Source organism: Megascapheus bottae, chromosome 2 (assembly GCF_031878675.1).
Source record: "Megascapheus bottae isolate mThoBot1 chromosome 2, mThoBot2.hap1, whole genome shotgun sequence".
Taxonomy (NCBI): domain Eukaryota; kingdom Metazoa; phylum Chordata; class Mammalia; order Rodentia; family Geomyidae; genus Megascapheus; species Megascapheus bottae.
Window position 1 is genome coordinate 50,764,506 of NC_143510.1, and position 24,807 is coordinate 50,789,312.

The 24,807-nt window shown below is 52.9% G+C and overlaps 2 protein-coding genes across 2 annotated transcripts; both read left to right on the forward strand.

Moving 5' to 3' along the window:
* Positions 1 to 9,429: 9,429 nt before the first annotated feature.
* Hoxc9 (homeobox C9) lies at positions 9,430 to 12,958 on the forward strand. The gene is made up of 2 exons (XM_090356366.1): positions 9,430 to 10,154; positions 11,856 to 12,958. Exons 1-2 carry the CDS (start codon positions 9,617 to 9,619, stop codon positions 12,098 to 12,100), a joined length of 783 nt encoding a protein of 260 aa, XP_090212492.1. The 5' UTR covers positions 9,430 to 9,616; the 3' UTR covers positions 12,101 to 12,958.
* Positions 12,959 to 19,086: 6,128 nt separating this feature from the next.
* Hoxc8 (homeobox C8) lies at positions 19,087 to 21,686 on the forward strand. The gene is given in 7 exon segments (XM_090356377.1): positions 19,087 to 19,213; positions 19,216 to 19,421; positions 19,423 to 19,462; positions 19,465 to 19,563; positions 21,034 to 21,224; positions 21,226 to 21,291; positions 21,293 to 21,686. Coding segments are annotated over 7 exon segments (723 nt in total). The 5' UTR covers positions 19,087 to 19,128; the 3' UTR covers positions 21,329 to 21,686.
* Positions 21,687 to 24,807: the final 3,121 nt, after the last annotated feature.

Below are 24,807 nucleotides of genomic sequence, written 5' to 3' on the forward strand. Positions count from 1 at the left end.
AAGGTGGCTCAGACATCCGTGTTTGCTGAAAGCCCAGGATTGTCTTGTAGCCGCTGGCAACAGAGGGTAGCGGCTGTGAGCTCCCTCTTCTCGCCTCCCGGGGCCCATTGCTTATGAGATTCGGTGATTAGAGGGGTAAATTGGTGGCTTTGGCTTCTTTTTCTTTGCGGACACTTAGAGTTGTGTTGAGGTCCACACATCGGTCTAGGTGTCTCTCAGTCTGGTCATATGGAGGGGGAGGAGGGAGTGGAAGAGAGGGTTGGAACTCGAAGCTTGGGTTTTCCTGCCTTTTTTTTCTGGTGTGGGTGTGATTCTTGTCCATGCTCTTGGTCCTCGTGCTTCCTGCCTGTGGGGTTTTGCCAGGCAAGTGGCCTGAGTGGAAGTAGCTTCAGAGAACAGGCACTGTGGTTCAGTCACCCATATTTGCTGGGAAGCCTAAAATCGAGCTGAGAGGAAAGAGGATCAGAGAGAGTCTGGGAGAAGAGTACTTGAGAGCCAGATGGACAAGACAGAGGACCCAGCTCAAGACTGGAAGGACAATCCAGCTTCCCCCAGGGCCAGGACCAGATGCAGGGGAATAGCTCCCGTGCGGTGCTGGAGTGGGAGGGCAGGGATTTGGCGGTCAGTGGTCAGGTTTTCTCTGAGCAATTTTCTTAGTCCCAAAACTAATCAGACCCCTTAGCCACACAGTCTACTCTCTAGTCCTTAGGGAGGTTGTGGGGGGCGGAAAGGGGGACGGGGCTGAATTTCTTCCTTCCCCAACCCCCTTCCCTTCTCCTCCGGATAGATTCAGAGCCGAATCTCCCGCCCTGCTTGTTCAGCTGATCTGTGGCTTAGGTAGTTTCATGTTGTTGGGATTGAGTTTTGAACTCGGCAACAAGAAACTGCCTGAGTTACATCAGTCGGTTTTCGTCGAGGGCCCCAACCCACCTCTCCTGCTCCTTTCCTCCACAGTGGGACTGCCCCACGATCCCTTCCTAGATAAGACAAAAGTGGGTGCAGACTGAGGAGGACAAGCAGGGAGTGGGGCTGTGGGACAAGTCTGGAGAATCCTGCTTTATATTGTCCCCTCCTTAGTCCGTCCCAATTTCTGTGACTGAGGGAGAGGAGTTTTTTTCCCCCCTAGCAGCTATTGTCTCCTGGGCCCAGCTGATAGAGACAGACAAAGAAGGTCCAGCCAATTCCAAGGAAATTCAGGAGTTTGAGTTTGGCCTGGTGGGCTAGCTCAGTTGGACAGCAGGGTGGGGCAGAATCATTATGAGAAGGAGACAAACAGAGAGCTGACAGAGTCTGTAGAATACTTAGCTCCTCTCACCTGCCACCTCCAAAGAGAGACCAGGGTCTCAGTTGGCTAGGAGCTGCTCATTCAAAAAGTAAGGTGTCTTGAGGTCCCAAGAGTTAGGGAACTCTGAGCAATACCCCCCCACACACACAATTACTTCCTCTTCCCCTGTCTATAGAGCCAACATCAGGAGAAAGACATATGTGGGGAGTAAGTAGGTTAGAGGAAAGCTATCAAGTCCAAGTAGAAATTCTTATCAACACACTCTACTGGAAGCTATAAGGGCAAAAGCCTGGCTCTGGTCTGTCTAGCTATCTGTTGCCATAGGCCTTGGTCTGTGTGTCTGTGATTCTGTGGCTACCATGCATTTGGTTGTCTTTGTGCTGTGTAGAAATATCAAGGTGAAAAGAAGCTACCAAGTACCCAAGGTTACTATGTTGTTGGAAGGGTTTGTTGAATGATGCCAAGGGGAGGAAGATAGAAGAGTGGGGGTACAGGGAAATCGAGCAATGAGAAACTTTGCAAAGCCTTCTGTACTCCATTTCCCTCTCTGGTTCTTCTATTCTGGTCCTGATTGCTAGACAGAGTAACCTAAAAAGAGATGCCTTTGCCTTCAGCGAAAAAAGTGGGGTAAGGAGTCCTAGAGAATTGGGAAATACCCCTCTGTTCTAAGATAGACTGGACAATAAGAAGCTGAAAGGAAGAAGTCACGTTCTTGGTTCTGTTCCTTTTGGAATAATTATGATGGCTAAAACATAATCTCTAAATAGAGAACAAAAATCATGTTTCAAACAAAATGTACATATAGAGTTTTATATTCTCACAGTGTGGTTTGCTGGAACAGAATGTGTGTGATGTAACCTGGAGAGAGTGTAGGTCTGTCTATTTCTCGGTCTCCTCTAGGCTTTTGCAAATCTTCTGTATGTATTCATATACGTAGTCATTGATTTTTTTCCCTCTTATATGAAGAGGGAGACTCGTTTCTGTGAAAACTAGAGGAGAAAAAGGAGAATAAACCTTTTAATTCCCCTCAGAATTGTCGGTCTGTCTGTCCCCCACCCCTTTGTGGACAAAAATAATTCTTTCCTTAGAGCGGAGTACTCAAATCTCTGGCTCCCAAGGAAATTAGGTTTCCAGAAAGGCAGGCCCACTGGTGGGAGGCATACAAGGGGTTCCCCTGTTTTGAGAGTAGCTAGTAATCTCTTGGTCTTCAGATTGCCCCCCAAGGACCCCGTTAGTTGGGGTAAAGAGTCCCTCCGGCAGGAGCAGGGCATTCGAGAGCACTTGGCTTAGAAGTATTAGCCCTCATGGGCCGAAATTCACCAAGGAAGGACTTCAGAGCTTTGGGTCCCTTTACCCTTATTTGTATTTCAAAGCGGGTGGGCTTTCAGAAGGTGACCATCGAGCCAAGGGTCAGCGTATCCTTCCTTTCTAAGTTCCTAGGAACGGGGCAAGGTTCCCTAGGGCCAAGGTGAGGGCCAGTCTGGTGGTCAGAGTCCACCCCTGGGCCCTGAGGCTATGGATCATGGCTAAGGCGACGACGGTAATTATTTATTCGCTTCGCTACAAGGGAGTCTTCAGAAAGAACAGCGTGAAGAGGAGGGAAAAAATTATCTCTCTCGTCTGAGGATATTAAGATGGATTTTTATTTCTTAAAGGACCCTCCCCGCCGAGAGCACATAAGCGTAAACTTAATATATGCTCTGCAGCCCAACTCTAGAAATCGCAATAAAAGTTAAAACCTCCCCTACTGGTTTTTTTTAATTATGATATGGGAAAGAGGAGCAGGATTTATAGAGCTGAACTCTCCGCGTGTGAATGTTGGAGACTTGCGGGAGAAGGAGGAAAAGGCAAGAGCTCGCCCAAGAGAGTCTTGGTTTTTGCCATACCTCGCTGGCTGCGGGGGCTCTCGCTCAGACCAGCTAATTCGCTGTGGCCTTCCCAAGGACCTCACCCTGGCCCTGGCCATCGGCCTTGCTCCCAGCTGCAGCCCTTCTCTGAAACAGGTGAGGGGGGAGGGGGGCAAGCGGCAACTGGGGAGAGTGGGGGGGGTTCTCTGGTTGAGAATGCCGGTGCAGAGAGCTTTGTGTGGGTCCCCCTCGCAGGGGGACCAGGTTTGTTGGGATTTGTTAGTAGTCCTAGGCAGGGCTGGCCTGCCCAAGTGTAGACCGAAAGACCGCTGGATTAGGAGGAGGTATCCAGACTGAGTAGGAACTAGGTGGATTGTGTGTGTGTGGACTTTGGCTGTAGACGGAGCAGAGCGGGGCTCCGGGGCTGTGGTCAGCGGCATGGCCGGCAACCGGATGTTGAGTCTGTCGGAAGGACCTTGAGGTCTGTCGCGTGCTGGAGCTGCCGAGGGGGCGGCGGCCCGGGAGGCTGGAGCGCGCAGGGCTCGGGGCGCGGCGGGCCGGCAGGCCCCGCACACCTCTGGGGCTGCAGGACTGCGTCCCAACGGTGGTCAGAGCATGCAAAATAAATGCACTGAGGGCGCTTGCTTTTTCTTTTCTGCATAAGAGATCCTCGTTTGTGTTCTTCCTCCCCCTCTTTTTCGGAGATACCTGGATTTGGTCCAGAGCAGGTTGCCCGCGGGAGGGCCCCGCGCTCTCGGCAGCGCGTGAGGGAGGGAGGGAGGGAGGGAGGGCGAGAAGGAGGGAGGGAAGGAGGGTGGGTGGGTGGCGGCGGCTGCGGTGGTGGCCCGGGCTTCCCTCCCCCGGCGGGAGGCAGGCTTGCCCTGCGTCTGTGGCCGTGGGAAGCCGAGGAGCAGGTAACGAAGGCGCTTCCCCAGGCGGGACTGGACCCAACCAAGAAGGGACCGAGTCTTCTGGGTCTCTCTGCCTGAGGCCTTGGTGGGAGAGAAGGTAGGGAAATCGGCGCCCGCCAGGCCTGGCAAAGAGGTCTCCGGCAATGTTGAACCTGTCTGATGATGCCAGGCTTACACTCATGTTGTGAGTCTGTCTGCTCTGGGAGATGGGGTTTGCCTGCCTGTCCGTCTGCCTTGCCTATTTGCCTGTCTGACCGTCTGTCTGCGATGATCTCTCCAATAACCCTGGGCTCTCTCTGTGTAACAGAGAGAGAGAGAGAGAGAGAGAGAGACAGAGAGAGAGAGAGAGAGAGAGAGAGAGAGAGAGAGAGAGAGAGAGAGAGAGAGAGAGAGAGAGAGAGAGAGAGAGAGAGGAACCAGAGTGACGGGGTGGGGAGGGAGATCGTCGTCGGAACGTGCACTTTCATTCATTTGGTTCCCTGGTGCAGCTCCGCGAGGCTGGGTTACTGCGCCCCCCAAGTTGAGAGAGAGTGACCCTCTTATCTGGACGCGGAGTCCTCGGGCTCCCTCCACCACCGCGGGCTGAGTTTCCGGCTCCAGGTTCGCCAGTCACCCTGAGAGTTGACGCCAGACAAGCTCCCAGTCCGGCTGGGAGGGCGGGGTGGGTAGTGGGGGGGTGGAGAGACGAGCGGCTGGGGGAGCCCCCTTAATTGTACTTCGGAGCCCTTATTGTCTCTGCTTTCGCCACCTCCGCTTCCTCAGTCTGGGCTCCAAAGTCACTGCAAATTTCCTTGCGACACGTACAGCACACAAAAGATCAGGTAACACCAGGCGCTCGCCTGGGGCCCTTGAGGCCGCTGGGCAGAGAGCAGCCCCTCGCGCCGGGGCGGCTCCCCCCCCACACCCTCCAGCCACTCCCCAAGGCTGGAAAACCAGAGCGCGTCGGGGGAGCCGGAAACAGCCCCGTTTGCTGCGCAGAGGCAGGGCGGGGGTCGCGGGCGAGAAGACAGGCCCGGCAGGCAGGCCGTGGCGTTGAGAGGGCCACGTTCACAGGCCCTGGGGTGGGGGGGGTGCGCTCCTGGCTGGGCTTGAGCGGACGGGGGTTCTGCCTCCGGGCGAGCAAGGATCCGGGGTACCCACCTGGGGTGGGGACGAGACGCGGGTCTCCTCGCGGCCGGCAGGAGAAGCTCAGGTTCTGCTTCCAGCAGCGCAGGCCTTGGCTAGGAGGAGTTGTGTGTAGCCGTGTTTTTGTCCACCCCCACCCAACAAAAAGGGGATCAGAAGAGGGGGGGAAGTAAGCCGGGAAGCCGGGAGGGGTGAGGAGGGGGGGAGGGCAGCGGGGAGGTGAAATGAGCCCATTTCCAAGGGGAGACGGAAAATGAAAGCAAATGGAGCACGGCTTCCACCGAGCCGGGCCAGGGCGGGTGCTGGGGGAACAGGCAGCGGGTTCCCCGCCTGCGGAGGCCCGGCGGGGACGGCTGAGGGCATCGGGATAAAGCCTGTTTTAAATTTAATTCGAACTTGACGGTGTGGATTGAACCGGAGGGAATTTAAATCACTAAAATGGAGATGCAGGACCAGAGGAGGGGGTGGACTCCAACCTGCCTTCTGTCTGTCCTTCCCATGATGTTAGCTTGATTGTGGTCTCAGCTGTCCAGGTTTGAGGTGATGGCATTAAGGATGCTTTCTCCTTTAGGGGGCTCTTCTGTGCCCAGGTGGGGTGAGGTGGAAGGTAAATGCTGAGAACCATCAGAGTGAACACAGAGCTGCTAGGTAGAGCTGGGGTTCCTCTTCCACCAAAGGGACTCTTTGCTACCCCAAGTCCTTCAGGTTGCCCAAGAAAGGCTGAGGAAAACTGAAGGCAATGGTGCAGGTGAGAGCAAGAGAGAGAGAGACACAGAAAGATTAGGCAGAGTTTTAGAATACTCCCCAGGATTCAGCAGGAGTAACTGATCCTCAGGAAGATGATATATTCTCCTTCTTGGTGCCCCTGCTTTCTTGGGCCCCTGTACCTACAAACTTGGATTTAGGGGATGCCTGAAAAACCACTTCAGAGCCTGATCTGACATCCTATATTTCCAAATGTGGAAAATGGGGGCTCCATCCCACCCAGGTACAGTCATAGGACCCTGGGGACCTGGGCCTAGTGGACTCAGGACTCCTAGTCTCTTCTAGACCCCCTCCCCAAGGCTACCTCTCACTGAGAGGCAAAGGGGAATGGGACCTTGGCCAGGAGGGGGCTGTGGGCGAGGCCTGCTTCCTGATCCACAGCTGTGCTGAGCCTCAGTGGGGAGGGTCCTGAGTTCCTGCTTCTAAAAGGAAGGAAGGCAACAATCTCCCCCTTGACTTCATGAGGGGATTTGTTGGCAGCAGGGATGGCCATTCTGACTGCCCAGTTGCTGCAGAGTCCTCAGGGTAGGCAGGCAGGGTGTGCAGGCAGCTTAGAAGTTGAAAAGAAGGCATCAAAGGGGGTAAGAGAGAAGGGAGCGTCTCTTTACAGCCACGACCACGTCTATTTGAGGGGCTCTTCCAAATAGCAGAGGTGCACAGGAGAGGATCCACAAGGACTCTTTCCTTTAGACAAGCCGAGGTTGATGCAGATAGCTTCTGTTGCCTGGCGAAGAAGCCCAAAGAAGAGCAGGCATGAAACCTCTTCCTCTTCTATTTCTCTCTCCTTGACTAGAATGTGGCTTAGCCCCCAGTCTCCTGGGCTAGCTGACCGGGCCAATGTGGGATTCTAAATCCCAGAGGCTAGGGTACCCACCCCAGCAGGTCCCCCTGGAGGGCCAGGAGTGGAGGCCTCTTCCTCCTTTGTGTGTCCAAACAGAAGTGACTGCCGCGCCAGGAGCGGTCCCCGGCAAAGGCCGGCGAGCGAACTGCACAATGCCACGGCTGCTGTGCTCCGCCAGCTTTCACCCTGCCCCGTCCTGCCTGTGTATCGCTGTCCTGCCTCCTCCTTGCTCTCTCTGCGCTTTCCTTTCCCATCTCTTCTGTCTCTTCATCTTGCTTTCCTCCTTTCCTCTGATTCTCCTCCTTTTTTGTCCTTTTCATTCGAATCCTCCATTTCCTTCTTTCATCGGGCCTCGTGCCGGCGTTTCAGCTGGTCTGTCTCAGGCTGTCTCGGGCTCTGTCCCCTGATATCCTCTTGGTAGCAGTCTGGCCCCCAGCCCTGCTGAAGGCTAAATGGCTCTACAAGATTTTCTGCTAGCAGCAGCCCAAGAGCCAGACTGGGTCCCTAGCCACCCAGGACTGGGGGAGGTGCTGACTTCCAGGGTTGGGAGGTGGGGGTCAGGTTAGGAGAAAGCCTTTGCAAATGGGCTGTAACCCCTTGCCTCTTCCTTGAACTAGAAGGAGAGAATTTTTGATTGACAGCTAACCTGACTACATCAAGGCCAAAGAGATATTCTGTTTCTTGTTGTAATTTGGGTTTCTCAGCCAGTCCAACCACTGGGAGAAGACAGAGGAGTTGAATGGGAGCTAAGTGGGATGAGGCCTCTCCCCAGACAGACACTTCCCTCATTTTCCCCCCTCCCTTGTGCCTTGAAATCCCAGCCCCGATAGACCGAAAAGGAAGGAGGGGGGAGGGGGAAGAGAATAAGTGGGGGGGGATATGGAGCTGGGGACCCATGCTGAGGACTACCTCTGTATACTTCCCCCAACTTTCTTGTCCCCAATACACATACTGTACTCCCCAGTCTTTCTCTACCCCTGAAGAGACAGATCAATGGCGACGTGGAAGAAAAACAGCCCCTGCCCCCACCCTTAGCGTTTGGTCCCCTCTTGGGGAAAGGAGAGGGGGAAGAAGGGGCAGGCATGGCTGGGTCTGAGAAGCCTTTCCTGTTGCCTTCAGAGCCTGCATCCTGGGCTTCTGCTTGTTTCTGGGACTTTTCCCTCTGACCCTGAAATTGCACCCCTCCTTCAAACTCACTGGGCCCTGCCTAGGTACATCACGTCTCTGGGGACAGCACCTGCCCTGCTCATCTCTTCCCCCAGCCAACCTCCCTACCCCCTCACCTGCATCTCATACTGAGGATTTTTCCGCTTATCTAAAGCCTCTAACCTCCATTGATTAAACCACCTTGGGATAGTCTGATGGAAAGCCTAGGGCTGCGAAACAAACCCAAAATTCAAGGAGGAGGTTAGCAACTAATTGAAGTGCTGGGGGGCAAGAGATGGAATTCAAGTTGTCTAATATTTCCTTACAATCACACTAACCCCCTCCGGAATTCCTACATCCGACCCCGAAGAAACTGCTTTCTCCCATCCCTCTGTTGCTTTTTTCTCGTTCCAAAAACAGCCTACAATTTTATTTAATGAAAGACACATTTATGAACAATCAAATGATCCTCATAAAATTTTTATTGAAGGACGTAAAAACAAGCTACTTGCCCACGACCGAGGTCGCTCTCTCGCCTTGCCCGCTTCTCACCCTGGCTTTCTGCAGACAGAACCCGGGAATGACTTCTTGGGGTTTTTTTTTGTGGGGGGGGAGAAGGGTGTCGCAGAGATGGAGCTGTGGGGGGGGCAAAGAGGATGAGCAGGCAGATGGGATGGGGATGCCTCACTGAAGTTGTGCGGATCTCTCCTCCACTTCTTCAAGCTGGCAAAGAAACATAAGAGACAATAAATTTAAAATAAAGGCGCTCGTGTATCAGTGCCAAAGCAAAGAGAAGGTTTCTGGGGCTGACCGACGAAGGTATTCTGGATCTTGAAGTTCTACCCCTCCCATCCTTACACTATCTTCCCCAGGCTTCCCCCTTCCCCAGATTTGGGGGGCTGAGTTGGCCAGTGGCAAGAGGACGCTTCCCTTCTCCTCCTTCCCTCCCTCCATCCTAGCTTGTCCAGTCCCCTCCCACATCCCTCCCTCGCCGCCGCCGCCGCCGCCGCCGCTCCTCCTGAAAGAAATACATACATACACACTATTTAAAAACGCATTTTTAAAAGCCACGTTCCGAACTGACAATCGCTGATCTCGGCTCGCTGAGAGACTGCGGGAGCGTTGGGGCCGACAGAGACGGATTACGTCAAGAAATAGTTCCTCCACCTACCTCGGCCGGCCTCCCCGCCCCTAGGGGGGCTCCCTCGCCCAGCTCGGGCCCTGGGGGGTGTCCAGGAACCCTGGGGGAGGCGGCGGGCCTGGCATTTTCACCCCATTAGAAAAAAAATCCTCGTGATGGGGAGGGGGGAGCCATCTGCTTACGAGTGGACATAACGGGGGGGGGTTCCCTGATGAGACATAGCCGTCCGGGGGGGGGGGGTGGCAGGCGTCTTGGGTCTAGAGTTGCAGACCCCCCAGGAAAGCGCAGGTCGCGGGGATCCGCAGAGAGAAGGGGTTGAGGGTGAGGGGGGAGTGGGAAAAAAAAAAGCCAGGGGAGAGGGGAAAAAAAAAAAAGCCCCTGCGCATTGATCCGCGCCGTATTTTTGGGTAAATACGATCACGTGGGGGCCGGAGAACCAATGAGCTGCCGGGAAAAGGCTGGAAAAATAATTACCTGCCTTGATTGTTCTGTGAGCAGATAAAAAGTACATATACAGTTCATACAATAATCTTATGTATGTAAAACCCCGTTACGATGTCGGCGACGGGGCCCATCAGTAACTATTACGTGGACTCGCTCATCTCCCACGACAATGAAGACCTCCTAGCGTCCAGGTTTCCGGCCACGGGGGCTCACCCCGCCGCCGCCAGACCCAGCGGCTTGGTGCCGGACTGTAGCGATTTTCCGTCCTGTAGCTTCGCGCCCAAGCCGGCAGTGTTCAGCACGTCGTGGGCGCCCGTGCCCTCGCAGTCGTCCGTGGTCTATCACCCGTACGGCCCCCAGCCCCACCTCGGCGCCGACACGCGCTACATGCGGACTTGGCTCGAGCCGCTGTCCGGCGCCGTCTCCTTCCCTAGCTTCCCGGCCGGGGGTCGTCACTACGCCCTCAAACCGGACGCCTACCCCGGGCGCCGCACCGACTGCGGCCCGGGCGACGGCCGCAGTTACCCGGACTACATGTATGGCTCGCCCGGGGAGCTGCGCGACCGCGCCCCGCAGACACTGCCCTCGCCCGAGGCGGACGCCCTCGCCGGCAGCAAGCACAAAGAGGAGAAGGCCGACCTGGACCCCAGTAAGTTGGGAGCAATTTTCCTTTACAACCGGGCGCAGGAGGGGAGGGGAGGACAGGCAGGGGGGCAGCCGGAATACAGCCCCTAGGAGCGGTGCAGGGGAGCCAGGGAGAGGGGACGAGGACTCAATAAAAGCGAATTACCTTGGGGGAGCTTTCAGGGGCAGGAAGGTCTGAGAAGTGAAGGGGGGGGGGTGGCCCAGGCAGCCAGGTTGGGAGAGAGCTGCCGAGGGGGGCTCCTCTCCCAGGGGCTTGGCTCTGATGAGAGACTCCCTTGATCCCCCCCCTAGGCTTTTCTCTCCCCCCCCAATTTGCTCAGTAGCCACTTTCCAAGAAAAATGCACCCTGGAGCTGTGGCAAGGGGGCCAGGTTCATTTTATGGCTGGAGATGGGACAGGAGAGAAGTGAGGAGGACTCTGGGGACAGAAGAAATAGTTCAGAGAGGAAAAACTATCCCTGTCTCCAGTCAGCATGGGGTTCCTCACTCCACTAGCGATTCATAAAACATAGAAGAAGGTCCACTGACTGCTCCAGGAGCACTGAGTGAGGGATCTGGGGATTTCACTGCCTGGAAACTTAGAAAGATCAGGACTCTTCAAGAGAGAAGTGAGATCTGAGTCTCCTTAAACTTGAGAAGCCTCTTCTGGTCTGCAGGAGGAAGGTTAAGAATGGAGGGGGGATTCAGGGATTCTTCTACACAGATTATTCACACACCCACACTTACAAAGGGGGGTGTGTGTGGACAGGAGCCTTCTAAGTATTGCAATGAAGAGGTAGCTTGAGATAGGTGAAGGGCAGGTGTGAGCTGCAGAGCTAGAGAAAGGGGGAAAGAAGAGAAGCAGCAAGGAGGGGGTGCAGTCCCCATAGGTGTGAGGAAGTGTCTGGGGGAGTCCCAGGAGGGGGCTGCAGGAAATCTTTTCCTCTAGCCCCATAAGGGGCCAGGGCCTAATTATACCTCTCTGAGGGCTTCCCTCCCTACCCTCAGCTACTCCCATAAACCTGAAATTGGAGGCTCAGCTCCTGCAGAGCCTGTCCTGGGGCTGGCAGGAGGGGGGGTGCCCTGGAGGCTGATGGGGAAGCTAAGATTGGGGGGAGCCTTGTCCCCAAGTCCAGCAGCTCTCTGGGGAGAGGAGAAAGACTTTGCCTATTCCATTATCTCTCTGAGAATTCGCCTCAGCAGGGTTGAACTCTGAGTGGGGGACAGGCAGTAGTGGGAAGAGGTGAGAGGTTTAGGGGGCTTTCAGGGTCAGGAGGGACTGCTGAAATTTCAGGACTTGGTCGTGGGCTGTGAGGGTGGGAGGGGGCAGAGGAGGAGGGAGGTAGGGAGGAGAGAGAGAGAGACCTCGCTATAAAAATAAAAAACAAGAGAGAGAAGCGTTTATGGGCCTATGAAACGGTTGGGAATTTGGACTTTTTATGAGGATATTCTCGAATTACTAATCTTGAAGCTGAGGATCAGACTAGAGGGACTGAGATAGCTTCAGATTTTTCCTCTAGTTTAAGACACTGATGATGAAGGGAAAGTGAGATGGATAGTATGCAAAAGAACAGAGAGAAATTTTCTAAAGCAAAAAAAAAAAAAAGGGTCCAAATTCAGGTTCAATTGTTGGGTTTGGGGAGCCTGGGTAAACTTGGGGGTGGGGTGGCTGAGGTTCTGAGCTGGAAAGGGGCTCCACTGACCCCTGTCTGTGTTTGGCCCTCTAGGCAACCCTGTGGCCAACTGGATCCACGCCCGCTCCACGAGGAAGAAGCGCTGCCCCTACACTAAGTACCAGACGCTGGAACTGGAGAAGGAGTTTCTCTTCAATATGTACTTAACCAGGGACCGTCGGTATGAGGTGGCCCGGGTTCTCAATCTCACCGAGCGGCAGGTCAAAATCTGGTTTCAGAACCGGAGGATGAAGATGAAAAAGATGAATAAAGAGAAAACCGACAAGGAACAATCCTAAACCCTGCCCCAGCCTGCTGCCTCGGCACAGCCAAGAGAGAGAGGAGAGAGAGAAAGAGAGAGAAACAAACAAAAATCCACAAAAAAGCAAAAACCCCACAAAAATATCCCAACCCAGGCGGGAGAAAGCACGAAAAGAAAAGAGCAAGATAGAGAAAAAGCCAATCTGCTTAACAAGGAAAAAAAAAAAAGAGGAAGGGGAGAAAGGAAAACTCTTGCGATTTGGGAGGGTTAAGTGTTGAGAAATTGATGTTTTAGAGTTAGTTCTATCCAGCGAGGAGAGAAGGCAGGAGAGAAACTACGTTCTCTTCCCCAGCGCAGCTGAAATAAATGACACACACAAATGTGATTTTTTTTCTCCTTTCTTCAGAGAAGCCAGTACTTGAATTGCTATATTTCTAATTTTTTTTCTCCTGTATCATATTTGGTTCAGGTCATCTCTTCCTGGGCCTTGGGCACTCTCTGTGCAGATTTTGTACAAAAAAAAAAAAGACATACACACACAAAGATGATCTTCAGCCCTGGAGCTGAGGGGCGAGGGCCAGGACTGAGCTGCAGGCTGGGTCGGGCGACGCAGGCTGGTGCCTCGGGCGTGTACATAGCAGTGTCCCCTCTCACCCCCAGCGGCTGTCCCCAGCGTCCGTCCTGTAATGTGCTTCTGTTTGTTATGGTAGAACAGCTCTGTGTTAATATATCGAAGAAGTCACTTAAAGAAAAAAAAAAACCCAGAAACCCAACTGCATGTAGTTCTCTCATTATTTCTCCTCCCTGTGGCTCCTAGGCTGCTGTTTTGGGAGGAGGCAAGTGGTGTGATCCTCTAGGGAAGGCTGGAGCCACAGAAGGGGCTTCCTCTATCATGGAAGGGCAAAAGCCTGCCGCTTCTCTCCAAGCAGGGGAGGGTGGGGGTAGGGGTGAAGGGAGGGGTGGAGGCTGTTGAGATGGAGGCCTAGTTTGTGCTTGCCCTGGCTGGCTGCCTACAAGTTTTCTGATGGCTAGATGGAGTGTGTTGTTGGGGGGGGGGTGGCTACAAGCATGAATGGTTTTCCTTGACTGTAATTAATTGTAATAATTTATGAGTACATGAGATTGGAGAGAAGAGATAGGTGAGGATAAAAGTTAGGTGTTGGGTGAAGGCCCAGCCTAGATTCTTGCCGGGTTACATTGGTGCATTGGTGCTTTGAGAGCTGGCGGGGGAAGGAGGCTGGTAGGGATGTTTGACTAGAGGAAGGCCAGACAAGCCCTAGGAATCAAGATAGGCACCAGGGATTGAAGAGGCAGAGGGAGGGGGAGAGCAAGAGAAAGGGAGACAGAGAGAGGAAGAGGAAGGTGGAAAAGAAGACAGAAAGAAGGAAAGAAGAAGAGAAGACAGGGAAAGAGGAAGAAGATAGTAAAGCCAATACAATCAAAAGGAAATTTAGTTTCTACTTTTCCATGCATTTCAGCTCCTCTCCTTCCAAATCTTTGTATTTATTTTATTCAGTCTCCCCTCCCCCACCCCCATTTTCTAGTTTGGATGTTGGAGAGGTGGGGGGTAATCAGTTATGCTAAGAAACTGCATCACTCCTAGGGGATGGCAAGCCAGACTCTAAGGATGCTGCTTAGGAATTAGGAGTGGGGTGCTCTCTGGTGGCTGTGGGACCCCAAGCACAAAAGATGTGGGGATGTGTGTGTAACAGCCTGCTGGGGTTTCCTGCTATGCTGCACCCCAGTGCTTCTTCTCTAGAACCAGCAGTTTTCATCTGTTAATCAGAAGCAGACATGAGCTGCCCGGTATGCCTCAGCCCAGCGCCCCTTTTCTCGGAAATCCCCCAATCTGGAAACTATTAAAATCAGACTGCTTGAAATATAGCCCTTTAATATCTCAAGCTGCCCATTCTGCCGAGAGTACGGGGTATCATTCTGAATACCCAAGGTTACAGTACTTAAAAAAAAATTGGGGACCACAACCCATGTGTTATTTTCCCCAAAGCATCACCTCTCATGATTGGTGAAATGCTTTGGAGACCAATCACACTCCCCATTATTTGAATCTCTTGACTCCCCTATTAAATTGGGGGGATTAGTAGGGAGGAGGGAGGGAGCATTTTGCTATACTCTTGATGGTGCAGTGAAATTGCAGCCACAGCCTTAAGCTGTCGCTAGAACCTTCATCCCCAATCCCAGAAGCATTGTTTTCTTGATCCTTTGGAAAGGTGCTTTGCCTATAGTTTCTTCTCTTTTTCTCATTTCTTTGCTCTTGCCTTTGGTCCTTTGGCTGTTCTGGAATCTAGTCCCAGTTCCACTCTTGCTGGAAGCCAAGACACCCCTCTCTCCCAGGGTCAGAGCAGCCAGGACACCGGCTTGACTCCCAGCCCAAGCTCGGCGGGTGTTTCCGGGCTTCCACCCCCGCCCCTGCTCCCAGGCCTTGTCGCCTCCCTACAGCGTTGGTCAGCGCGGCCTGCTTTCTGCAGCCTGCCCGCCGCAGCCGGCCTGGTGCAGGGAGGACGGAAAGGGTTGCTGCAGGGCTTGGAGGACGCTGACAAGCGCGTTGGGGGCCTGCCCGGTCCACTATTTAATCCCAGTCTCCAGCCTGCAGGTCAGGAATCGGATTCAATTTTATTCATGATCATGAATTAAAAAGAACCATGATACGTATCTGAGGGAAAGAAATGAAAGCAGGCGGAAGAGAGGGGTTAGTAAACGCCCTCCTCCCCTCACCTTCCCCTCCCACCTCTCCTCTGCTCCTTTGTCAGAATCACAAAACCCTAAAGGTTGTTCCACTTGGGAAGGCAGTGGATAGGTACATTTCCGCAGCCCCGAAATGCCTCTTTTATGGCCCTGTTTGTCTCCCAGCTCTGGGTTCTGAATGGGGCCCGAACAAAACAGCAGCGCGGAGCTGGCTAGACGTCTGGGCTTAATTGTTTTATGGTTTAAATAAGGTGGACACTCTTTCCTTTGAAATCGGATTATAGGAATGTTTTGTCTATGCCCCAACGGAGAACAGGACCCCTCTGGCTGGGAGGGAGAGGTGGAGAGCCAGGAGCGCGCTCGCGCGCGCGCACTCGAGGAATGGGCTACAGACTGCGGGGGGGGGGGGAAACCGCTGAAGTCAGGAGTCCCCACCCCAAAGTCCTGCAGGCGGCCGAGGAATGGGCGGTGCGGGCGTGCGGGCGGCGTCGGGGGGAGAGGAAGGGGAAGTTTTAAGGTACAGCGCCTCGAGCAGGCAGGCTAGGCATGGTAGTTGTGCTGGTGGTTGGGGCTTGGGTTCGTGCGTCCCCGGGCGCCGACCTAGGCCAGTGAAGTGCCGGGTTAGGGGGAAGATTGTGGCCATTCCGTTGCATAGCGTCTCTTAATGCAAGAAGAGAGGATTAACAAAAAAGAGGGAACAGTGTGGAACCTTTCACCAGGTTTATTTTAAAAAAACACACAAAAGAACAACCGTCCCGGGGCAACTCCCTGTCTGACCAGAGAATCTCTCTTCTGCACCTATGCTGAAGGCGTTTATTATTTTATTATTATTATTATTAATTTTTAATTCTCCCACGTCCCACCTTTGGGCCAAAGCCTGAGGTCAATCTCTACTGGCTTTTTTTTTTCCGGGCCCGACTGCATCGGAGCAGGTAGACGCGAGGTGGCGCTGTTGCTCAATGTTAGAAGCAGCATTGCCGGCTTGGCCGCACTGACATCTGAGGCTGGACCGCGAGCGAGCAGAGAGCCAAGCGGCAGCCAAGAAGGCCCCGCGCCTCCTGTCCCGGCTGGGCCGGGCCCCCATTGACTCTGAGCAAATCAATCCTCTCACCTGCTAGGTGTAAATAATTCGCGAATGGCAGCGAGAGATGAGCCCTCATTCTGGCATCGGGTTCGCAAGGCGAAGGAGGGTAGGCATGGTGTGTGTGTGTGTGGGGGGGTAATCGCTTGGCAGAGGAGGAGACAAGTGCGAAGGCAGGCACAGCATAATTAACACAAAAAGGCAGAATGACCCGGACAAACGAACATAAATCCGTGGTACCTAAGAGGACGGTGCAGGCCTCTGAGAGGGGGACAGGGATGGGCCCCCGGCGAGGATGGCAGCTTGCGGTTCCTTTATTTCCAGGCTCAGGGAGTGAAATAAACGAGATACGAGCAAAAGCAAAAAATAAAAAAAAATAAAAAAATATTACAAAATAATAAATCAAATGAAAGTCAAGGGATTTCCAGCATCCCCAAAGGGGAAATCAAGTCCAGCCATGGGTTGCTGGACTGGACCAAGGGTTCTCCGGACAGGCAGCGATGGTGGTGGAGGCAGCGGCTCACTCAAGACAGTCGCATTCCAAAACACAAAGGCCCTGAAGAATAGCTCTGTAGCAGGGTTTTTGCTGGACCATAAAATGTCTAAATATCTCCCCCACCCCTTAAAAGATAAGGCGCAGGCCCCAGTGTGGATCCGGCCCTCTGAGCCTCCTTTTCCCAGGCAGAGAAGAGAAAGTATTTATGACAGTCCCCAGTGACCCAGATGCCAGGAGCCCAGAGTCCACTCTGTTCATCTCGGCATCCCCCGAAGAGCAGGCTCGGAAATGGCAGGGCTGAAGCCAGGGATGCAGCAAGCAAGCTCTGAGAGTTATGGAGAGGCTGTCCTGCTATGTCCCTCCCTCCCCTGTGTTTGGACCCTAGAGAGGCCTGTGGCCCTGGCACAGTCCTCCAGTGACCCTTCCCTCCTGCTGCTCCAAGGACAGAGTACTGGGTGTCTAAGATTTTGAGCAGTCCCCTCACTCAGATGGCGGTGAGTCTCCTAAAAAAAAAAACCCTGCAAAGGTCCCTTTTCTTGGGACATCAGTGAATCTCCTTTGGGAATTTTTGCAGAGAGTGACCATTTCCTCCGCAATTATTTAACTAATAGAGGCATGGTGGGGTAGGGAAATCCTCATTCATTTTTATTCCATCCTGCCTTGCACTATTATTTCTTCCCTCACTCCAGAGCTGGGCTCCGGATGGTGATAGGAAAGGAAAAGATCTGGTTTTCTAACCACCTCCTTCCTCATTCAACCCTGAAAACCCAGGATGTGGAATACATACAGGTAGTCTTTTTTTCCCTTCTGCTGTAAAGATGCAAAGAAATTGCATCTGTGTCAGGCATTGTGTGCACATGTGCCTGGTGTGCACGTGTGTGTAGTGTCTGTGAGGGGACAGGGTTGCTTCTGGGACAGTATGTGCTAGTTTCAAGGGGACATTGCACTTGGCCTGTCCTAGAGCGAGGAGGTGGCACATACAGTGTGTGTGTGTGTGTGTGTGTGTGTGTGTGTGTGTCCTGAGGCTGTTCAGGGTTGTCCTGTGTGTAACAATCACATACAGTGTAAAGGGAGAGGACAGGAAGACAATCATACTTATTGCTCTTCTTCATGCTCTTTCTCTCTCATGCACACATTCACACATATACTTCTCTCCTCTTTTCTGTGTCAAGTCCACATAACTGTATACACGATGATCAGGAAGGTTGCGAATGAACTTAGGTTCTTTTTTATCCATTAGAATTAGCTTGAATTTGTCCAGTCTTGGGGATGAGGGGAACCCTCTGCCCCCGAGAACGTGTGGGTAAATATTTAAAGAGTGTCTGTTGACAGTTCCAATCTACATCCTGGCCTGGGCAGCTAGCCTAGGGATGAAGGGGCTGCAGAGAAGGGAGGGGTGTTCCAGGCTGTGCTGGCATTTCCTCTGGAGTCATGGAATGTGGGGATCAGCGGCAGGCCTGCTCTAGTCCTAACAAATAGGGTACTAACAGTATCTTAGGAAGAAATATGATAGACCCTGGATCTGGCCAGCCAGGACACTCTTAACTATTCCTTCCCGTTTAGTCCCCAGAAACAGGTCTGCTCTCAGACCCTCAGCCAAGCTTGTGGCCATTGCCTAGATTTCCTGCTTCTTGTAGAAGCTTTCTTTCTAAAGGGGCAGTGTGGCCCTGGGGAGGTACATGGAGTGCCCCCCCACCTCCTCTGGCTTCCTTCTTTACCCCTAGCAGTCAAGGCAGAGTCTTGGCCTTAAGAAAGACAGTGTAGCTTCAGACTCTTGGGAGGAGCCAGAAACTGGAAAGGTCTGATGTCTGAAATATGTGGGGGAACATGATGTGTTCATTCCTCCCTCCTCCGAGTTCCCAGACTTGGGGAACCCCCTCTTAAGACACCCATCTTTGGGATTAGGAGTTCTGTGTTGACTTACTGACATCCAGCTACCCCCTCACACCCCTGGGCAGGGCGTTGTCTTATACCTGTTGCCTAGAACCTGAGTTGACCCTGCCGGCTCAGGTACCTCCGTTTCTCTTGCGAGGAAGGAAAAGAGAAGTGGGGAACACCTTCAAATCTGACTGCAGTACCTTGCAAAAGCTGCCTCGGCCAGTAGCTTGGGGCTGGCTTGCCACCCCCCTACACATCCACACCACACCCCCCATCCATCCCTCCCCCTTTCTTCCCTCCCCTTCCTCCAGGTCCCCCCCTACAGCCCTGAACCCCTCAACCCCCACCATCTCTCTCCCCTCTTCTCTCTCTCTCTCTCTCTCTCTCTCTCTCTCTCTCTCTCTCTCTCTCTCTCTCTCTCTCTCTCTCTCTCTCTCTCTCTCTCTCTCTCTCTCTCTCTCTCTCTCCTCTCTCTCTCTCTCTCTCTCTCTCTCTCCCCTCGCTCTCTCGCTCTCTCGCTCTCTCTCGCCTGTCTTCATGTCGTGGATTGATGAACGCGAATCGCGTGTAAGCGCCGCCACCGCCGGGAGTCTGAGGAATTCGCCTGGGCTGTTAAAGGAAAGAGCTAAGTGAGGGAGCGCGAGCTCTACCTACCGACAGTGGAGAGCGCCGCCGCCGCGCCGCCGCCGCCGCGCCGCCCGCCCGCGCCCGGACCCCCGGGAGCTCGCCGGCCCGGCGCCCCCCTGCCTGCCCAGCCCCCTCAACCCAGCCCAGCCGGTGGGGGGAGGGAAAGCCTAGAACCGGCCCGGTTTTTGGGGGGCTCGATCCCGGGGGGGGGAGGGGAGTTTCCAGGGGGTACCGGGAGCCAGAGGGTGAGGGGGCCCGCCGGGGTGTTCATGTACCCAGCATGAGCTCCTACTTCGTCAACCCCCTGTTTTTCCAAATACAAAGGCGGCGAGTCCCTGGACCGGCCTATTACGACTGCCGGTTCCCCAGAGCGTGGGCCGGAGCCATGCGCTGGTGTACGGGCCCGGCGGCTCGGCGCCCGGCTTCCAGCACGCCTCGCACCACGTCCAAGACTTCTTCCACCACGGCACCTCCGGCATCTCCAACTCGGGCTACCAGCAGAACCCGTGCTCGCTGAGCTGCCACGGAGACGCCTCCAAATTCTATGGCTACGAGGCGCTCCCCAGACAGTCCCCTTTATGGGGCTCAGCAAGAGGCGAGCGTGGTGCAATATCCGATTGTAAATCCTCCGCCAACACTAACAGTAGCGAAGGACAAGGCCACTTAAATCAAAACTCGTCTCCCAGCCTCATGTTTCCATGGATGAGACCCCACGGTGAGAGCCTTTCTCTTTTCCCCCCTTGGTCTCCCGCGCTCCGGGGTCTTTCTCTCTCTCTCTCTCTCTCTCTCTCTCTCTCTCTCTCTCTCTCTCTCTCTCTCTCTCTCTCTCTCTCTCTCTCTCTCTCTCCTTTTTGTCTGTTCTCCCTTTCCCTCTTGGCTTTGGGGGGCTCTCTCATCCCCCATCATTGTGTGTTGAATGGGTGGGTTGATTGAGGTTGGGAAGGCTTGACTGGGGGTGGGACATGGGAGAGATGTCTGAGTCATTTGGGGGCTTGGGGTGAAGGTGGGAGAAAGGCTAATGCTGTGAGTGCAAAGGGTTAAAAACAACAAACCACCACCACCAGACAACAACAATCGACTCCCCTGCGCCTGACTATCCGTCTTTTCCTCTCCTCACCTCTAAAGTCAAAGTTGGGGAGGTGACTGGAGAGGGTGCCCTGAGGTTATCTGTCTTAGAAGGTGATAGCCAGTTTCTCCAAAGACAGCCAACCAGCAGTCCAAGACAGTGACCAAGCTGTCTTGGGTGGAAGGAGACCCCTCCCCATCTTTCCCCTTCAAGCCAGAGAAGTACTCAGACACCAAGGACAGGCACTTTGCTTGTCTAAGGTTCCCCATTGCCTGATCTCAGAGAACCAGTCTGAGAGCCACTCATCCCCAACTTTTCTGCTCTGTACTTGGAGAGGAGACAGAGAGCCTGAGGAGAGGCGAGAAAGAGTGCTCTAAAGAAAAGGGGCATACAGCTTAGGGAGGGTCTCTGAAATCCAGAGGGCTCTAGCCAGGCTCCCCTCCCATCAAGTGCTTATGGGGTCTTCCTGAGACTTGCAAAGCCACTTAGGTCATGAGCCCCTCCAAGGGTGGCCCCTCATGGCCCAATTTCGAAGTACAGGGGAAGCGATAAAGCGACAAGTTCCGGCAGAGATGGCCAGTGATTTTATTTGCTGGTCCCCAGTTAGCAATCAGGCCGAGCAGAGATACATTCCAGGAGATCAATTATTTTTTCCTTATTGGAAAAGCATTAGACAGACAGAGGCCAAAGGAGAAGACAGTGGGCAAAGCCCCTCTCTTTTACCCCCTAAGCCTTTTCTTTTCTTTTTGGAAACAGATTGTGTCCCCCAGCTCTGCTTACCCAATGCACACTGCACTTGTAAACAAAGCTGCCAGGACCATTTCCTGGGGACTGCAGGCCTGGGAAACGACGTAGGAACTCTTCAAGCCCCTAGTTTCCAGACAGCTCCACTCCCTTGCCCCCTCCCCACCCTCACCCACCTCCTAAGGTGAGGCCAAACCAAAACAATCCCCCAAACTTCTCTGCCCTTGTCAGCCTCTAGCGCTTGCCCCCTTCTCTGGAGGGAGGAGAACTGGAGCGTGGGGGAGAAGAGGAGGAACTTAAAGGGAGACAGAGTAGCTGGGGGGAAATCCAGCCCCCCACTCAGACATAACCAGACTGGGGTTCTATTCTGTCCAGCTCCCGGGCGACGCAGCGGAAGGCAAACTTACAGCCGGTATCAGACCTTGGAACTAGAAAAGGAGTTTCTCTTTAATCCTTATTTGACACGAAAGCGCCGGATTGAAGTCTCTCATGCTCTGGGACTGACTGAGAGACAAGTGAAGATCTGGTTCCAGAACCGAAGGATGAAGTGGAAAAAGGAGAACAACAAAAGATAAACTGCCTGGAGCCCGAGATGAGGAGAAGGTGGAGGAAGAAGGAAATGAGGAAGAAGAAGAAAGAAGAGAGAGAAAAGGAAGAAAACAAGGACTAAGCAAAAAGAGAAAGAGAGAAAAAATCCCCCCCCCCCCTTAGCAACTCCCTTGAAGTTTCGTTTTATGGTAGCAGATAAATTGAGAAGTTTACGACTGTCATTTGCTTTTATAGGGAATAGAATGACACTCACAACTCTAACTACCTGTCCAGATACTTGCAGCTTTGGTTTTATTACCTTTGGACTTCCCCCGTTCTTTATTTGTTTGGGGGCTGGAGATGGGGGGAGATACTGAGACCCAGCAAAAAAAGTTCTGTCTCCCTGTTCCACTCCACGCCCCAACACACATGCCTGTTCCTACTCGCACCTTCTGAGTCTTCCTGGATCTTAAGGTCAGAGCCCAAGCCTCCTGACCGCCTCGCCCCTGCCCCTCTCTTCCCACCATACTCCTGCCCACCCCCTCCCCGGTATTTATTTTAAAGGAGAGCCACCCCTCAAAATGCAAAAAGAGGACTTTTGGCTTTGCTTTTATGCTAGGACTTAGTGTGCTAGACTTTTCTTTGAGAAGGAAAATATAAAATGTGGAAAGGAAGGGAAGGAAAAAATGTTTTTTAAGAATAAGGAAAAGACAGCAAGAAGATCCTCCCCCACCCCCCAGGGCTCCCTGCTTTGAAAACCCCCTTGACTTTCTCCAGGAAACTGAACAAAAACCTGAAGACTCGGGTCTCTCTCCCCTCCCCTCTGCAAAGGGTCAAGAGAGGCCTGCAGTCATCTCTAAAATCTACCTAGCCATCCCATAGTCACTCGGGCCCACGCCTTCCTGCCTTCCTTGCCTTTGCTGTTGGATTTCTGTTCTTTTGGGCCCTGCTTCTTCTGAGCTGCATTAATGTTTGCACTCAGAAATCACCATAATCATGAAAATAATAATAGTAATAAAAACTGATAATAAATCTTGAACATACTACCTAAAGGGAACCTGCAATAATCTTGAAAAAGAAGCAGAAAAAAAAACCAAACAAAAAAAATCCTACTATAGGAGAATAAAAAAATAGAAAAAATAAAAAATGAGTTAAAAAAAGAGAAAGAAACCTCCGACGTATTTTATCACTACCTATAGAAAGAAACCCTGCTTTGAGAGTATTCGGTAATGCAGTTTTGTTGTCGTTTGTTGCTGCTTATTCCACTAAGAAAAACCCAAACAACTGAGACTGCCTAGGCTCGCCGGTCCTGTGCGCTTTTATTGTGCTTCTAACCCCAGTAGAAGTAGAACTAAATTGCACTGAATGTATAGTTAACTCTGTCTTGAATTCTCTGTTTATGCAATGTGCTCGAAAGAAAAAAAATGTTAAAATATATCTATAATAATAATTTTTGGTCATTTGTCTTTATGCCCAGCTATGAATGTAGATTTTGTGTCCCGACAGCCCTGTTCCTGGTCCAAGTACTTTGTATTGTATACGTGAGTCATAATAAAAAAAAAAGAAAGGAGAAACATATTTGTATGCTGGTATGACTTGGGTTTTTTTTCTCCATAACTTCCCACCTCCATTCTCTTCCCCCTCCCTCCTTGTCCCCCTTTTCCCAATAGAATGGAAAAGATTTCCAGTGGTCTGGCTTTGGAATGGTGAAACACCCCTACAGATGTCTAGGCTGAGCTGGGAGGGCAGGTGCCAGGGAAAAGGGGTGAAGAGGAGAATGAGGACCGATCCATTGAGAAGAAGGGGTATCCTAATATGCTCATGGGAAATCTGGGCTCCAATTCATAGGTGCTAGGAACCCAATAGGAAGAAAGTCCTCATTCATTCACCTTTCCTCTTCAGTTCTGGACTGGGCCCACACAAAGAATCAGCCCATTCTCCTCCCAGGGCTGTGCCTTTTTCTGATGAAGACGAGGCAGTGGGGCTCTTTCTTCACGCATCTCTGTGTCCAGCCCTTGGCACCCAGCACCTAGCACTGGAATAGTGAACAGGATGGGGGGAGAGTGTGAAAGATCCAGGCAGCTGACCCCGTCTCAGCTAGGCTGGAAGATGCTGAGTGAAGAGAATAAGAGTGTGTGTGTGTGTGTGTGTGTGTGTGTGTGTGTTGTGTGTAGGGGGTGTGAAGAAGCTTCAGCCTGGGGGAGAGGGGAGAGGATGGGGAAGTGGGAGAGCTGGTAGATCAAGGGGGCCTGGATTCACATCCCGAAATTCACAGTCAGGCAGCCCTAAGCTATCCCCTGCCACACAGTCAGTCCTCTCCACTCCACCTCTGTTCTAGCTGCTTCACCTTGGCAATTGGGGAGTTTGCCCATCCTCCCTCAGTGTGGGCCATGGATGAAAAGTGGATGGACCTGCTGAGTGGATATTCCTCCATAGCAGGGATTGGGGGGTTCCCACTGGACTCTGTTCCCTAGAATAAGGAGCTGAAGGCTCAGTGAACTAGAGGTAAAGAGATCTCTCTGGAGGGTCCTAGACAGAGTAATCTGTTTATGTCAATAGGATTCTGGTCAATAATCCCAAATTCCAGAGATACAAGTCTTCTGACTCAGCTAGGAGAGAGGAGGGAAGGAGAGGGGGTAAAGTCTCTGGTCTTCAAAACCAGACCCCCCAAAATTAGAAGTTAGATCCCTCTCTCTCTCTCTCTCTCTCTCTCTCTCTCTCTCTCTCTCTCTCTCTCTCTCTCTCTCTCTCTCTCTCTCTCCTCTCTCTCTCCTGGTCAATGAATGATTTTTCTCAGATCTAGGCCCAAACCAAATGATTGTTGAGTATGTTTTACCGGGAGTCTCAATCTTTGACTCCAGTGGAAGTAACACAGGATTTTGTCAGAGAGTTCGCGTCCTTAAGGGATGCCCGCAGTTACAGAGAGACTGGGGGTTCGGAAGTGCCGGTAGCCTTTAGTCATGGACAGTCAGTGGGAGCACCAGGGAACTCTATCTTGGGGAAAGTAAGGTCCCTGCTGTTGGTTGAGGTGCCAGCCAGGTAACCCCGTTTACTTTAGGAGACTCACGGGTCACTGCCCAGGGGGACCCTAAACGTAGAGCAATTCGCTCCAATCTCAGGGCCTTCCCATCAGGGCCCCTTCAGACTCCGAGGGACTGCTTCTGGCCCCCTCCATATTGTGCTATTAATAATGATAATAAAAATATATCTGGCCCAGTAGCTGAACGGGTGAACCCAGCCCCACACACCAACTGTTCCCCATTCACCCCAGGCCGGGCTCAGGCGTCGTCCGTGGCCCCCAGCCCGACGCGTCGCGGGGGCGGGGTGCGTCTGGCGCCCGGCTTCGCTGGAAATGTAGGGCGAAGGGAGGGTCAGACTGAAGGGGCCCCAGCTCCCCCCTCACGCCGCACCCGCTCCCCGGCTCTTCCTGCCTAATTCCTCGTTTGCAAAGAAAAGGAGGTTAAAACCCGGCTTTATGGGGGAGAACGTAATTGCGAGCGAGATGCGCTCTTTTTAGAAAAATGCGTGTTCGCCAATGGCTCCCGCCGCCCCATTACTGGAATGGGTACCATTCAGCTGCCGCAGATAGGACTTTCTTCCATTCTTTACTTTTTTTATTAA